At 42.3% G+C, this 16892-nt stretch overlaps 1 protein-coding gene and 1 long non-coding RNA gene across 3 annotated transcripts; one reads left to right on the forward strand and one right to left on the reverse strand.

Annotated features, from left to right (window-relative positions):
* The first annotated feature begins 883 nt into the window (after positions 1 to 883).
* Positions 884 to 12256, forward strand: iqck (IQ motif containing K). Of its 2 annotated transcripts, none has more exons than XM_089018642.1 (10): positions 884 to 1085; positions 1303 to 1394; positions 2388 to 2550; positions 2622 to 2719; positions 2975 to 3027; positions 3185 to 3262; positions 3890 to 3974; positions 8374 to 8485; positions 10385 to 10684; positions 11342 to 12256. In XM_089018642.1, the coding sequence occupies exons 1-9, from the start codon at positions 1016 to 1018 to the stop codon at positions 10648 to 10650; spliced, it is 1017 nt and encodes a 338-aa protein (XP_088874768.1). In that variant the 5' UTR covers positions 884 to 1015; the 3' UTR covers positions 10651 to 10684; positions 11342 to 12256. The 2 variants fall into 2 exon arrangements, with proteins under 2 accessions (XP_088874768.1, XP_088874767.1); XM_089018641.1 differs by having other exon boundaries at positions 10385 to 10658.
* LOC148885836 (uncharacterized) lies at positions 1846 to 16890 on the reverse strand. Its single transcript, XR_016118046.1, has 4 exons — positions 14480 to 16890; positions 2363 to 2498; positions 2222 to 2274; positions 1846 to 1900 (listed from the first exon to the last, which is right to left on the reverse strand). It is a non-coding gene; the product is annotated as an uncharacterized LOC148885836 (long non-coding RNA).
* Between the last annotated feature and the right edge of the window lie 2 nt (positions 16891 to 16892).

A 16892-nucleotide genomic window follows, 5' to 3' on the forward strand; every position in this document is an offset into this window, starting at 1 on the left:
GTGGCTTAAATTGTTGTTGCTTAAATTAATTAACTACCAAAAATCATGTACAATTATGTGCAAAACGAATTACTCATGTAAAAATACAGTATATCAAATATTTTTATTCATATGGTTTTATTTATATGTGCACAGAGTTATTGGATGCTCACTTTCACTTTGCCTGTGGTTACTCTGGTCTGATGATCAGCTGTCATTAATTTGATTTTCATAGTAATAATGCTATAATCTCAACTAGTAAAATTGATAATAATTGAATAATAATAACAGCATAATCTGATAACATTTGTCCACTGTACCTGTCTACACTGATCTCCAGTGACCTGCTCAAATGGCTCCAAAACAGTGCATGCGTCCTGCAGTACCTCCCCGGCTCCTCTGCTAAGCTCTCAGAAATGTGTCTTTCATTGACCTCAAAACAATCCAGCAGACAATTCCCCACTTTGAAATTTTCAATAAAGTTGCATATAACTGACATGTAAGGATGTCGTGGTTCGCAGTGTCCAGCAGTCAGTTGTTACACAAACAGCTATGGCTTTTTTGGCCCGTTCTTGGACTACAGCACGTTCTTGTTCATATATTATTCTGGTATGATTCTTTGAAAAAGTATTTTCATAATCTGAATCAGAAAGCCCTTTCCTGTTTCATGTGCTACTCACAGTGTGCTTCTGTTTCTCTAACCACTCCTCGTTCTCCTCACTGGTACATGTCTGTAATTCTCCAGTCCGGCTTTAACCGAATACCGGAGGCGGGGAACATATGGGGAAAAAGGTCGGCTCTCATTTCGGCTCCTTGTTATGAGGCGGCTCTCTTCGTTCACGGCAGAGATCCGTCCCTAAGAACCAGCTCGTTCGCGAACGACACATCGCTACAAAGCAACCACCCTGGCAACAACACACTCGAGTAGTCTTTATTCCAGTTAGATTATTTATATCGCTACTGCCAATTTGTGTAGTGTGTGGAAAGGCCACTCTAAAGTGTCCAAATTGTACATGACAAATCTGTGGAGTTCAAGATGAGTAGCTACCCAGCCGAGGAGTCCTCACGAGTTTCCAAAAAGTCCCTTTGGGAGGAGGTTTGTGCCGGTAAAACAACAACGCTCTCTTTTTCTTATCCTGCCATAATATGTGTGCAGTTTGTTCTTAAGAAGTAATATACAAACAAAAACCGAGGAGCGAAATAGTCTGGATTGTTGTATATATATATTTTTGATAACGTGTGTGTGTTTGTATATTTCAATGCACCAAGCCAAAGCTATAAGGAGTTTAAAAACCGTAGTTGTCTTCATATGTGTATTTGAAGACTTTGAAGCAGGACTGCCGTGTCCTCCATGTCCAGTTGGGACTAGTTCAGAGCCCTCCAAAGACAGCAGCTCGCCACACACCTCTGGTAAGGTAAGAATGTCCAAAGTCAAGTTATTTTTCTCCCTCTTATTATTTTTGTTAATGACCATCATGATTATTATTATTATAACCACCACTATTATTAAAAATAACAATAATATTATTATTAGTACATTTATTATTATTGCCATTATTTATTGTTGATGCAATACAGCTATATATCAATATACCTTTCTTGATAATTGCACTATGTACAGTTTTTTTTTATTAAACGGTTTGCACATTTACAGTATACTTACCAGTCTGCTGACATTTTAAACTATGCTTACAATATCTTTGTTTTTCTATCCGTTCGCCCCCCCCCCCTTTAAAATTGCTAATGTGGACTGCAAATTTCGATTAAAGGGTTCTGTAGCCACAAGGGGACACAAGCAAGTGTCTTCTTGTGCCGGTCCCAAGCCCGGATAAATACAGAAGGTTGTGTCAGGTTTGTGAATCAAACCTCTGAAGATGGAGGACACTGATGCGCTGTGGCGACCCCCAGAAGGGAAAAAAGCCTAAAGGAAAAGAAGAGGGACGATTAAAGGGTTTCTGATTCTGATTTAGTCTGCCGCTAGGGGGAGCCAGTGTACTATGTCAGCTAGTGGTACAACTGGAACACACTTGTTGCCACATTGAGGAATGCATGCTAATTTAGTTGAAGTAAAACGTGCTACCCTTTCCGGGCAGATAGTGTAGACATGGCAACATGTGCAGGATGAAATGTAATCTCCCACAACCTAAAAAAATGTTCAAATAATAATAATAATAATAATAATAATAATAATAATAATAATAATAATAATAATAATAATAATAATAATAGAACATCCACGTACATGCACTGGAAGCAGTGTAGCCAAAAGAAATGCTTGGACATGAAGAGAATGGACTGTTGGGAATAACAAATAACAGAATTGTAATTCTAAATGTAGGTAAATGCATCAGTGTTCCGGGTTGCAGATGTCGCTTTCACTGACCTTGAATATTGTGCACTAAGTGCAGGTGGCACTAGAGGATGACGAGGAAGAGGAGAATGCACTACTGTTGGATCTGGACCCGCTTTTGCATCACCCTGCCCACGCCGGATTCTCCGTGTTTGGAGTCCATCCTCCTCTAAGCCACAAAAAAAGAGCTCACCCTCCTTTCTGTCCGCAACCGTTTCCGCGTAAGACAATTTTCTCCTCTGTTTTTTTTTTTTAACCAGCTTGGCTTTCTCATTACAATTGTGCCTGTCAGATCCTGTCACTCAGTACATGGAGGAGAAGCTCTTCCCGGTTCTAGTGCCCGCACTCGAGGCTGTGTTGAAAGAAGCCAAGAGGCAAGGCTGTCTGCAGGTATGCAGTTTGCATCGTGTGGACTGGATCCAATTGATTTTTGTTCAGTTGTTTTTTAAAGACAATTGCCAAAGGCAAAACTTTTGACTCATGTTCCATCCATCCATCCATCCATCCATCCATCCATCCATCCATCCATCCATCCATCCATCCATCCATCCACCCATCCATCCACTCACCCATTTCCATCCATCCATTAAAATTTCTCCAAATCCTTTGTCAGCATGCACCCAATATATTTACGTTGTGTTTCAGAGGAAATTAATATCGTTCAACCCCATCGACTTCCTGGTGGAGTGGCTCTACAAGTAAGGCTCATAGACTAGGTCATGTCATATTTGTTATGAGGCCAAATAGTTCAATTTAAAACTGAACCGCCATCTCACTTGACAACTTTTTGAGGGAGTCCAAGGTGATTTGTTTATTTGTGTCCATCTGTTCCTTCTATCTCTCTCACTTTGCCAGTCACAATCCCCGCAGACAAGGACAGCCCCACCGGCAATTCAACAACATCCCATTTGTCAGAGCTTGGCTCAGCATGCAGTAAGTGTCATTTTTTAAAAACTTTTGTCTTCTTAACTCATTCACTGCCATTCACAAATGTATTCGGGAATTGAAAATTTGACATAGAGCGGCATTCACGAATTTGTTCGGGTTTATGTTTTTTCTTGTTTGGGTGCCGATAAAGCTCAGGACATGACCTCTGGCAACGTTTTTCCCTTCCACAAGGGGAGCCGTTTAATTTTTTTCCATATTAGCGCTTTGTTACAGTTTCAGCTGTTGTTGAAGCCCAATAGAAACTAATATGTAAGTATTCTGTTGTATTTTGGACAGCCGCCGTCATGTCAAGCTCATATAACTCCAGACCCATATAACTTAGGAATTAACTCTTTTTTTTTCTGAAAAAAGAGAGTCAAGATTTCTGATGCGGCATTGAATGTTTATTAGTCCTGAATCTCAATCGTCTGTGGGTCCGGGAATTCGAGTGACAATGACAAAAACCTTGGCACTGGAGTGGACGCATATTTTGCACGTCTGGCAGTGAATGAGTTAATGTTCATCACAAGGTAAATATTATCGAATCTGATTGATTTTCTTCCACATTGTGCTTTTTTTTTTATCCAAATCACACGACACAGGCTTTTTTAATACCCCTCTCCACATTGTCAGTCCTAGGCCTCCTGTCCCACTCTTCCTGCAGCTGAGTGATGAACAAGCTGCTTTGATCATCCAATCCTTCTGGAGGGGCTACAAGGTAGAAAATCAATTCAAAATGTCGTCCAAGTGTTAAAGAGAAGAGACTTGGTCCAGATCTCATAGACACATATTAACACGCATAAATAATTTCGAGATTCAAACAGAAAATTACACAGTGCGAACAAACGCGAACGTCTAGATTTAAACCCACTTGCACACCGGTGATTGACCAGCATGGGGCGCATTTGTTTTGTTTGCACTACCAATGCATGACCAGCAGAGGACGAATTTGGTTTATAGTCGAATGCATACTTGCACACTGGTCTTTCAGTTATGTAAATTACGAGTGGCTGTAATACATACCACTTGTTCACCATAACAAGGTACTCTAAAGCGGCGAAGAATGGCCTTGAACAAATATTGGATCTCAAGGAAAAAAAATACACAATCAATAAATCTGTACTCACTCTTGGCACTTGCTTGTATTACAAAGATCGAAATGAAATTTCTGAATTGACTTGAAAGGGTCTTTAAAAGTCTTGCAGGGAATTCTCGAGGAGGAATCAAACTGGAGCCAGGAGTTACAATGTTAATTTTACTGCACTGATTTATCATTCATCCATGCATGAGGCTTAAAAATGAAACGACGCTGACAGCAAGTGTTTAGCGCAGCATTTACTCAGTGTGCCACCTCATAGCTTTGTTGATAACCGTTTTCACACATAAACTAAATGCAATACCCCTCAACGTTTAGACGTTCCATTGACAGAAAAAACATCCTGCCCACATTTTACCATTCTCTCCTCAATTGGAAAGAGCAATGGCGCCCATCGTGACTGTGCCCCACATGAAATGCTTTGGGAAACCAAGAGCTAAACCCTGACTGCTTTCTCCCACATCCTTTGCATTATTAAAGGCTTTACATAATTTCTTTGCTGACAACGTTCTTTCAAAAAAATTCCCCTCTCCTCGCCTGCTAGTTTCAGGTCTGCGACCATTAATCTTACATATGTGTGTGTCCATTACAGTTGCAGGCATGCATGGATGGATGAATAGATTAGTGAGCGGTGTTAAGGCACACAGTGTAAAGACGATTATGTCATACTTTGAGACCCCTGCAACCCTTGCTAGAGTTTGACAGAGGCGGGCACAAAAGACAATCGCATTAACCATGAGCGCTTGTTAGACGCGTAGACACTTTGCAATGTTTTGATGCAGATGCTCGCACATGCACACACACACGCACACGCACACGTACACACACTGCAGTCAAAGCTGCGTCACATGGCTTATATAACAGACGAGAGAGTATAAGAGTGCGTGTGGGTGGGTGCGCGCATGGAAAGGAAGGGAACGATAATCCTCATTCTGTTAAAAAAATATTAATGGTTAAAAATAGAGGTGTGATACAATCAGGAATTTGTGCGCTTATTTGCGTCTGCAAAATGGTCTTTGAGACACTTTTACACCCCTTAGTACACTGCACTACCGGATGAGATGCTTTGCCATACCAACACAGTCAGATCATCTATTAAACGTGTATCTCAAGGCACAATTACATGTTTATTCCTGGACCTGAAGTCCAACTAATCTAATCCACCCCACCCTGAACCTGTATTCCCTCACCTTGGTAAACATCGGCTTAGAAACAGCTCTGAGCTTTCAATAATGAATACCTCCTTGACGGCGACAATTAAAACAGAACATTAACTGATTCACTTCCAGACGTGTGCAAAAATGTGTCCACTCCAGTGCCAAGGTTTTTGTTATTCTTCTTCTTTCTTCTTTTCCTTTCGGCTTTTCCCCTCAGGGGTCGCCACAGCGAATCAATGTCCTCCATCTATCCCGGTTTTGTGCATCCTCCTCTCTCACACCAGCTACCTTCATGTCCTCTTTGACCACATCCATAAACCTCCTCTTCGGTCTTCCTCTCTGTCTCCTGCCTGGCAGTTCAAGGCTCAGCATCCTTCTCCCGATATAGTCACTCTCTCTCCTCTGGACATGTCCAAACCATCTCAGTCTGGCCTCTCTGACTTTCTCTCCAAAGCCTCTAATATGAGTTGTCCCTCTAATGTACTCATTCCTGATCCTATCCAACCTGGTCACTCCCAAAGAAAACCTCAACATCTTCAGCTCTGCTACCTCCAGCTCTGCTTCCTGTCTTTTCTTCAGCGGCACTGTCTCCAGTCCAAACATCATGGCTGGCCTCACCACTGTTTTATACACTTTTCCTTTCATCCTAGCTGAAACCCTTCTATCACACATCACACCTGACATTTTTTTCCAGCCGCTCCAGCCTGCCTGGACACGCTTCTTCACCTCTTTTCCACACTCTCCATTGCTCTGGACAGTTGACCCCAAGTGCTTAAAATCCTCCACCTTCTTTCCAAAATACAATGGAATCCATACATACTGATTTATATAGAGCTTTAACAACAGCTGAAGCTGGAACAAAGCGCTATTATGGAAAAAAGGCAAATCCTGACCCCTTGTGAAGGGAAAAACATAGTCAGAGGTCTGACCATCACTTTATTGGCACTGCCCACAACAAAAAACAACCAAAAAATTCGAGAATGGCGCTCAACATAATATTTTCAATTCCCGAATAAATTCGTGAATGGCAGTGAATGAGTTAATAGCTCTAACCAGTCACCCATTTGCCCGATTTTGTAGCCACAAGACAGATTTCAGTTCATTTGTTAATACAAAAACCGGTTGCATGTAAAAATGATGAGATGCTTTTTGCAAAGGCACAATATGACAAATGAGCATGATCTCACATACAGATACACTCACTCACACACACCCAGGCCACCCAGTTTGCTGTGGGCTCAACAGCAGAAGTAGGTCTGCGTTTCCAGCTGAATGAATCACTTGCTAGCGTACGTAAATCGTTTGAATAGACGGCCTACGTGCAGACAAGTCCATGCGGGAAATCCACCCAATGCACGCATTGAGCCTCTGCATTTGAATACACACGCTTGCTAGAATTTAGTGACATAGTCATGCTGAAACGCAATATGGAGGGAGACCCTCATTGGACTATTGTTCAAAATTGCCCAACCCATATCTGTAACGTTTTGGTTTGCGACCAACGGGTGGACTGTAGGGCCCCATCTGCAGGTTCACTGGTGTTGGTCGTTTTAATCAGTGGCAGTTAAAAGAACTCCCGGAACGACCATTCAGTGTTGGGTCATTGTCAAGTTTGTTTCGTCTTGTCATGTTTTGCTCGTGGTTTTGTTTGCTACTTTGGACCTTTTTTCTCTGATTACTTTGTTGTTTGAGATTTTCTTCATGTCGATTTTAAAAATATTTGTCAAATACACCCTGCTCCCGCCTCCTGCCTTATTTTTTTGCGGTCCACCACCACCACCACCACCACCTTGCAAAGCGTGACAGAGTCTGTACTGCATGGCTGATAAAGAATAACCAAAGCCAAACGTGATTCTTTCTGGGACAGTTATCCCATCAGGTTAATATTAATTAATTGGCATCAGATTTAAACAGCCACCAAAGTCGGTTAATTAACTCTACAGGCAATTTTTAAGTAACACATCAGCGTTCCTTTTTGTATTCAGACCTGAAATAGAAGTTTACTAGTATGGCATTCAACAAAAATCAAACCATTTAACGCTACATTAGTGTTTTATGACCACACTTGTAAATGGTCATAAAACACCCATCAGCTATCATTAAAAGAAAACATTTCAAGCGTTGTGTTGATTTGATACAGTACAACCGAATGTTGTATGTAGAAATGATTCCATAGAAAGATGAGTGTATTGACCAATTTAAGTTTTTATGGGCTTGGATTATGAACATTTGAGATTATAAATGCCGTGTTACGGGAAATAAAACTACACTTCAATCCATTTATTTCCGGTTAGTGTGAGTATGCGGTCCAACTCAGCAACAATCTTTAAGTGGGCATTTCTTCAAATATTACCCAATTGAAAACATTTTTGATACCCTCAGAAAATGTAAAAAAAATATATATATATATATATATATATATATATATATATATATATATATATATATATATATATATATATATATATATATATATATATATAGTAAAGTCTCATTATATCAATATCGGTTATATCGATAGTACCGCTTATTACGATACTATTTCTATGAACGCAAGGAGAAAATTACATGCGCGCAGGGTCGGATATATCGATAGTCCCGGTTATATTAATATTTTTTCGGACTCCCGAGAATATCGATATAACGAGACTTTACTGTATATATATATATATATATATATATATATATATATATATGGGGCCGATATATATGTGTGTGTGTGTGTGTGTGTGTGTGTGTGTGTGTGTGTGTGTGTGTGTGTGTGTGTGTGTGTGTGTGTGTGTGTGTGTGTGTGTGTACGTATATTGTGTATTGTGTATACTGTGTGTGTGTTGATGATGGAATTTGTCTTGTGTTTTATGTAGGTCAGGGCGCAGCCTCATGTGCAGGAGCTGCGCCAGTGGCAAAAGAACTTGAGGGTAACCCAGAACGTTACCAAGGCCGTCTCGGATTTCTGGGCTCGGGTCGAGAAGCGAGGTGAGAGTAAGCGCATTGAATGCATTAATTCATGGAACGTTCTGTATAAAGGAGAAGCTCCTCTGAAAATCTGCGAGAGTAGATGGGAGTATACTCTCGTCTGCCACGTCCAGCGCATTCTCTGCTCGAAGTGGCTGGTCAGCCAAAGAATCCAAAGGATGAGCATGCGTGGAGGAGGCGGCGTTGTCAATGAGGTCAGAGATGAAGGGAGGGAAAGAAAAGCGCAGAGAGACGATAAGCCACGAAGAGAGAAATGTCTTCAGGGCTTTACGTGTTTTTGGGTCTGCGACGGAGAGATGGAACGAGGGTGGGCGTGCGTGTGTGCATGTCTGCGGGATTGTGTGTCTGTGTGTGTATGCATGTGCGTGTGTGAAATTGTGTGTGTGTGAGAGAGCAAGAGAGTGTAAGAGACATCATTATCATCTACCTACCAACCTCACCCCACCCGACCCTCATTGTGCTGCTTCTGCAAGGCATCACCAAAACAAGCTCAAGAAAAAGCCAAGCGGCATCTCCTTGAGATGCTGACGAAGCATCATGTTTTCCAACACACGTTGTCCCCGGCTGAAAACGCTGCCAGTTTCAGCTCATGCACATTCCTCTTTGCAGCATGGCTGCTGACCTGACATTCTATCTAGTGGGGGAGTGGGCAGTGAGGGCTTCAGAGTGAATGAGTGAGGTCCTGTGCCCCCCCACACACCTCCCTTTACCAAGCTGACCCTGCAACAGCTGCCGTTGCACTTTTCACAGCGCGATGTCTACATCAGCCAGGCGGAAAAACAATCAGCCCCCGTGAGGGACACTCGCTAATAGTGATGGTAAAATGAGGCATCATGAAGCAATGAGGCTTTCCATCCAAATGGTTCACTTCTGGGCCGAAGCCTCGGCGGCTTCTTTCGTTCTATTGCACCATCACGTGGAAAATAAATATCATGACAGGGAGAGTGATAAAATGCTGCCCTGGATTTGATGCCGTCAAAATGTATTACCCACTAGCATTGTCCCTGCGATGTTTTGTCAACACTGCAGAATGCATAATGGGCCTCAATCTGAAGTACATACCTGCACCTAAAAGCTAGCAACTACTCATTTGACAACAGTGAGGTTAAAATCTTAGCTAAAGAAAATAGATGGTTTGAAACGGGAGTAAAAGTAGCAATTTTTGTAAAACAGCAAAACCCTTCACGAAATCGCCATGGTGGTTTGAGGTTTTATTCAGACCGTTCTTACAACAGACTTCTTAGGCTTAGTCATGCTGATGAGGTGATACCAGGGCGTATGGGGCAATCAGGCCTGGCATAGGACATTAGAGATAATCAGACAAACAAAAGAAGTAATCAGATTCGCTTCAGGGAGTAGTCTACTGCTCCCCCAACCTGAGAGCACGGACCTATCAGGGCAGAGGTCTGGCACCGCCACCTCTGTCCATTAGGGATATATATAGGGCCAGAGTTACCAGTAAAACTTAAGTTCGCTGACGAAGTTCTTCAGATGAGGAGCGAAACGTCCGACACCTTCAAAGAAGTAAAGATGACGGCTGAAGAAACCTTTTCATCGATGGACGAGTCCTGTATGACTGAGAGCCTACACAGAGGCAATATTAGTGCCACACATCTAGCATGTGTGCATCCATGAAGCAATGTTACATTGCTGTTTTCGATGGATGACATAGTCCATGCAACCACCAACCATCCTCGTCAGAAACTCATCCGATAGTATAAGCAGCGTACTGGCTATTTAACTCGCCTTTTGACCTTTACACTTAATAGATACAATCATAGACACTACAATACAGTAATAGAGACAGAAGCAACTCAAGTCCTCATTTCCCAATTTTACAGGTATTTTTGTGCGTAGTCACCCACCAGGGAATAACTTGTACCTCTGCTTGATCCGCAGTGGGCACAACCTTGACTGAGACCACAGAAAGGACAGAGTCTGAGAATTCGGACCTGTGCATCAATGTGCTATCCCTCACGCCGCTGAGCATGTGTTTCCCGACCCCCCGGATCACCCCAGATGGTGGCGAGCAACCCATGCCCGGCCCGCCCAGCGTGGACGAGCGGGATTGCGCGGAATCTGCATCCAGGTCTAGGTCCAGGTCCAAGGCCGGGTCCAGGTCCTCAACAACACCAAAAGCAACACCAAGCCCATCACCAACTTGAGAAAGAGAGTGCGTACAGCTGACCATGTTATCAGGTCCATTAACTACTACGAAAGCAAGCTTTTATTCATTCTTGACCTCATTCAATGTTGAACACCCCCCCCCCCCCCCCCACCACCTGCTCTTAAAGGAGAACCGACGCCTCCGGACAAGTTGTGTCCATAATTTGTAAAATCACTTCCATTGACTTCTACTGAGCGTATTTTACAAAGATTGCACCACATCTAGCTATATTTTACGTTTTAAGACTCGTGCTGAATATTTAAGAAGTCTAGTTTTCGCTGATGACGACGCCCCTGACCGAGAAAGTGACACACAATGCATTTTGTGTACTTTTATTCGGTCTGAAAACTTCGTGTTGATCCGCGTTGATGGCAAAATTAGAACGAAAACACATAAATAACGTGATGGTGAATCGTTGTGTGTTGCACCAAGACTACTATTCGATACGAGTTGACACAAATTCCCAGCAGACAAATCAGCCCATTTCCAACGCAGCTTGGGCGCTATCTTGTGCATTTTCTGGGACGCTACATTGGAGTCCTGATGCCTCAAATTGATACGGGAGGACTTCTTTAAATGATTGCAAACATTTATGCTTTCCTCTTCAGAACTATTTGAATCATATTCATAACTGCATGAATAACAAGAAAGCTTCTTCTCCGAATCTGAAGCCATTGTTTTGATTCCAGAGCAAGGCAAGACGTCCTGGCGTGATGTCACGAACAAGGGGGCGGGACCTTCTGAAACTCTGCATAAGGAGTCCAAGATGGCGTCCGAGTAGGCAGCCGTCAGCATGAGCCTTGCTTTTTTTGTTGTTTTTGTCTTGTTTTTGTGTTTTCTTTTGTCACTTTAGTTGTTGTGCGTCATGTGGAACGGATACGGATTGTTTTTCAGCATTTTTGGCCACGGCATTCAAGGAGGAGACTGTGCAGAGCGGTTGCGCCTTTTCGGCAGCATGAATATGCCAGTACTGTTTTTGAATGGGAGGAATGTCGATGCCATTCGACCTTCATCGCTGGACAGCTGTGGGGCCATTGTGCTTTTTTGCGCCTGTAATGGGCAGCATCTTCACAGCCCCGCTTTGTTCAGCGGAAGGTCGGTGCTGTTGGACAGTCTGCGGCTGGATGGATACATGGCTTGAGGAGCCCGCGATGAGACGGAAGGTGCGTCAGCGCAGCGCGCCGATGCATATATGGAACTGTCGCGGTTTGGAATTGAAGCAGATTTATGAGGGACAGGAGATGTGAGGCAATCTTTTCATCAATGGATGCGACAGCTGCGTGTTTGCGTTCAATATTTAGCTTGTAGTCTCCGTGCACATTCCACCATGATGTCCTTGTCCACTGGTGAAGACTTTCATCCTCTCCTCTTTCATCTGGAACTGCTTTATATAACAAAGAGGGTACAGAAAGTGCTTAAGAATGGATGTCTCTCTATGTCTTTGTGTTGTCATGTTATTTGTTATGTATTTTTTTTTTGTTATTTGGACTTCAAGACGTCGCTGCGACAGTGGCTGCCTTTCCAGCAGCTCCTGTATTTTGCTTTTCTACTTTCATTTCATAATTTTGCTGCTGTGAAATGTAAATTTCTCCACTGAGAGACTAATAAAGGCAAATCCAATCCAATCTCCGAGGTCATTTTGAAGTAGTTTTGGGACACTAACACATTTTTATTGTTTTATACAATAAAAAAATATAAATATAAAAATATAAAATATCAGGCTGCATGTTTGGGTATTTTAGATGCTATAAAATGTTTTTCTGATGTCAGTTCGGAAACAAAAAAATGGTGTCGGTTGTCCTTTAAATGTAGCAAAATCTGAACATTTGTCCCAATTTTTGGCGGCGAGGTGAGCTTTCTCCGTCCCTTCACAAAGTACCAAATAGCAATTTAATGTCGCGTGGCCTCATGATGGCCTCCGACTGGCCAAGCGAGACCAAGAGGGTGATGGATCTCCCTCGCCGGTCGCTCCAGAGACTGGGAGACAGCTGTTAACACTTGTTGGGTTGGTCACATGATGAAATGATCCATTTCATTTGGGGGACCTCTGAGAGTGCACAGTCAGGCACTGAGCCAGACTGAAACTGGATCGCAGCGCTTGGTTGGAAACCCACGCCGGTCAAAGTCTTGGGCTCCATTAAGTTCATCTTGTCATGTCGTCACTCGTGACGGGCAAGTGAAGCTTCGTGAAGTAATTGTGATAGTTTTTGACTGCTGTAGATGGCACTCTTGATCTAAAGATGCAGTGGATTTTTAAGACATTTCCGTTGCACTAACCTTGATATTTAAACCAACAGCACAATCTGGAGGAGTCAAAAAAACTCAAGTGCTTCATGAAGCTTCATTTTCCCATCACTAGTTATCACTGCATACCAAAGTCACATAAAATCTTCGCCACATAGTAAAGGACAATCTTGAATAGCGAACTACAACATGTGCCACACTGTCGTCTTCTTCTTTTCCTTTCGGCTTTTCCCTTCAATGGGTCGCCACAGCAAATCAGTGTCCTCCATCTTTAGAGGTTTGATCCGCATGTTTGTTTTGGCCAAGCTTTTACGTCGGATGCCCTTCCTGAGACAACCCTCTGTATTTATCCGGGCTTGGGACCGGCACAATAAGACTTATGTCCCTTTGTGGCTACAGAACAAGCAACACGCTCAGTAAAAGACTCCCAAACACAAAATGGTCATCGGCACAGCAAGGTCTGGTCATTAAATCATTTACTGTCAGACATGTGCAAAAAATTGTCCATTTCAGTGCCAGGGTTTTGGTCATTATCACTTGAATTCCAGGACCGTCCGAATATTGAGTTTTAGGACTACATAAACATTCAATACAGTGTTAGAAACCTTAGACTGTCTTCTATCATCAGAAAAAAAGATTAATTCTTAAGTTATATGAGGTGCAAGTGGGGGTGGCCGTACAAAATACAATTTATGCATATTGGTTTATATAGCGCTATAACAACAGCTAAAGCTGGACCAAAGCGCTAACATGGAAAAAAGGAAATGCTTCCCCCTTGTGGAAAAGAAAAAAGCATGGCCATTATAATAATAATAGTAATAGTAATAATAATAATAATAAAATTCACTAAGCCATGGCCAGCGCTTTATCGGCACCCAAGCATGAAAAAAACACAACCTGAATAAATTCAGGAGTGGCACTCTATGTCATATTTTCAATTCCCAAATAAATTTGTGACTGGCAGTGAATGAGTTACTCTGATAAACATGTCATGCTACTGTTTTGGTGAGCAACAATGGGCTTGGCACGTCGCTATTTCATGTCCATGGGTACACAATAGCGTTTATCAAATCTTCGGCCAATTTACAATTATTTTCTACCTTGCCGGACACGGACAGAATGTTTTCCCCCTGTGCCTTTTTTCCCTTTTCTTTTGTCGCCGATACCACTGGCCTCATATTTGATAAAACAAAATAGTATGTACTGTACAAGCTAGGAATCTAATAGTTCACCTATATGGCAAGTGTTTAATCACAACTGAATCCTAATCTTGTGGGTGTACAGACCTCGAATAATTTCAAATTAAATGCAGCATGTAATTATGTGCACTGTTGCATTTCAGCAACACAAATTCACAGTCTTTATCTTTGCACAGCACACGTGTGGTGAGATGAAACCTTTTTTGGGAAATTTTGCAAACATCATTGTCACATCCTCATCGACGCCAAGAGCGTGCTCCTCCCCTCCTGTCTCTTCCTCCGCTGCTCCTTTGAGCGGTCCCCTTTCCTTCCTGGCTCTCCTGACTCACGCACCTGTTCCCCATTTCCTTAATTGTGCCTTCTGGCTATAAAAACCACCCTTACCGTTCAGTAGTTGTCGGTGCATTCCAGGAAGTTCCCCGTTACCCCTCCGCACGCAGGTCTGTTTTTTGTCGTTGCCCTCTACCTTACCTTATTTTCTGTTCATGCCACATGTGTCTCAGTAATGACTCTTTTTTTGGAATCACTGTCTCCACCGTGTATTTTAGATCCGACCACACCCACCTTCCGTCGCCCCTCGAGTCCTGTCGCCACTCCTCGAGCGGATGTGACAATCATCATGTATAAAAAAATCACATTGAATCAAATCTACCTAAACATGACACTTTATTGAACATTTTTTTCCTGAATTAGTTACAGAATTGTTAATTGTTTTATTCATGATCATAATTTGCTTTGGGGGTGATGGGGTCAAATGAATGAAGTTCGACAAAGGCATGCTGCGTCACTGCACAGTCACAGCTGTGAAAAACAAAATATCACAACCGTCAGCTGCCTCGACAGAGCAGTCTGAAGGCAACACACAAAAATAGGACAGGACAGGCAAGGACGAGTGAAAACCTTTTTGGGGTGCTGGGGGGTGGGGCATAAGTAACGGTGACTTACCCCCTCAGCCAAAACCGCCTATCCTCCACCTCCACTTCACATAGAAATGTGCAAATTCACCACATTTATATCACAGAGATGATATATCAGGTGGTACATATTGTAACCCCCATCCAAAGTCTGTACTGGGTCAACTGATGATGCCATTTTTTTTTGTTGAAAGACCCATTTCCCTTCTGACTTTGAAAAATGTCATGAAACGTACAGTGAGAAGAAGATGGTTGTCACATGACCTCCACATTAATAGCTACTATTCAAAAGCACGTCTGAGAGAAAGGTCTTACACATGTAAAAATGGCGCTGAGCATGCACACATACTGTAGGTAGTCAACAGTGCAAAAGCTACAGTCATGTTATTGTTTTTTTGTTGCTGTTTTTTTTTGATACGTTACACTGCGCAATGAAAACATCAAGTGGTGAAAATGTCTCCCGCCGACGCTTTGACACTTTGAGTCGTCAGTGTTGACTCGTGGGCATGTTCATGTATCCACTGTGCTTTTTTTAAAGCCCAGTGCCTGAATGTTAACTCTTGACTTCCTGTTTGCCATGATAAACCCTGGTCCCGTAACCCTTCTTCCGCCATTCAACGGCATTGGAAATTTACTTCTGTAAACTGTAATGCTAGGCGAGGGCTTCACAATATATCGTAATATTTATGTATATATTAATTCCTTTTGATTCATGTCAAAATTTCGATGCAAAGAAGTTTTAAATTAGACAGGATTGTATTTATTTAATTATTTTGGCTGTGAAAATTGGCTTGCCTTGTATTCTTTTTTTTTCTCCACGCGTTCGCCTCAGAAGTGTTTCACCACTATTGGGTCAAAAACTGATTTTTAGGGTGGAAACTAACTTGAATGATCTGTCAAAATACTCTAAAATGGCTGGCAGTGAATGAGTTAATCATGGTTCATGACCATGTTAACCCCATTTCTCTAGCTGATCGTCAACCATGTCCATGTAGCCTCATGCTTGTACCTCATGTTGACCCAGTATCCTGTATTCCTTGTCGTCATTCATTGTTCCTGTTGCCCATGGTCCCATTGACCGCGGTTCCTGACCATGTGATCTTTATCCTTGTTCCTGTTGGCGGTCTTAACTGCTCTTCCTTAACTCATGAAAGAATCCTTGTTCCCGTCTCTCATCTCTTTCTCATGTTCCCCAACACTTGGTCCTCCAGTTAACTCATTCACTGCCAGACGATGTGCAAAAATGTGTTCACTCCAGTGCCAGTTTTTTTTGCCATTGTCACTCCTATTCCAGGACCCACAGAATATTGAGTTTTAGGAGTACATTAACATTCAATGCACCGTAAGAAACCTTAGACTCTCTTCTTTCACGAGAAAAAAATAGTTCATTCTTAAATTATATGGGTCTGGAGTTATATGAGTTTGAAATGAGGGCGGCTGTCCAAAATACAATGCAATTCATACATAGTGGTTCATATAGCTCAACAGCTGAAGCTGGAATAAAGCGCTAACCTGAAAAAAAGGTAAATGCTGACCCCTTGTGGAAGGGATAAATATTGTAAGAGGTCTGGCCAGCACTTTATTGGCACCCAAGACATAAAAAACAAAATCAGAAATTCAGAAATGGCGCCCTACGTTTATATTTTCAATTCCTGAATAAATTCGTCAATGGCAGTGAATGAGTTAATGAGATGAATTTTGTTTCTAAAGCCTGTGACTTTAGACTTGTTCCTGTGTAGCTCATGCTCACTCTTATTATATCAACTACTGCTCCTGTGACTACCCCTTGTTCCTGTTCAAGATGCTATCTGCAGGTTTCTGATATTTAATTTTGTTCACCGTGATCATGTATACCAGGGGTGTCCAAAGTCGGTCCTCGACGG

Source organism: Hippocampus bargibanti, linkage group LG17 (assembly GCF_051943395.1).
Source record: "Hippocampus bargibanti isolate YZ-2025 linkage group LG17, ASM5194339v1, whole genome shotgun sequence".
Taxonomy (NCBI): domain Eukaryota; kingdom Metazoa; phylum Chordata; class Actinopteri; order Syngnathiformes; family Syngnathidae; genus Hippocampus; species Hippocampus bargibanti.

Excerpts from the sequence above, each read along its gene's own strand:
- iqck (XM_089018642.1), top strand. The coding sequence starts at position 1,016 with ATGAGTAGCTACCCAGCCGAGGAGTCCTCACGAGTTTCCAAAAAGTCC. Across the intron at positions 1,395-2,387 it reads CGCCACACACCTCTGGTAAG|GTGGCACTAGAGGATGACGA; the intron begins GTAAGAATGTCC and ends CACTAAGTGCAG. Across the intron at positions 8,486-10,384 it reads GGCTCGGGTCGAGAAGCGAG|TGGGCACAACCTTGACTGAG; the intron begins GTGAGAGTAAGC and ends CTTGATCCGCAG.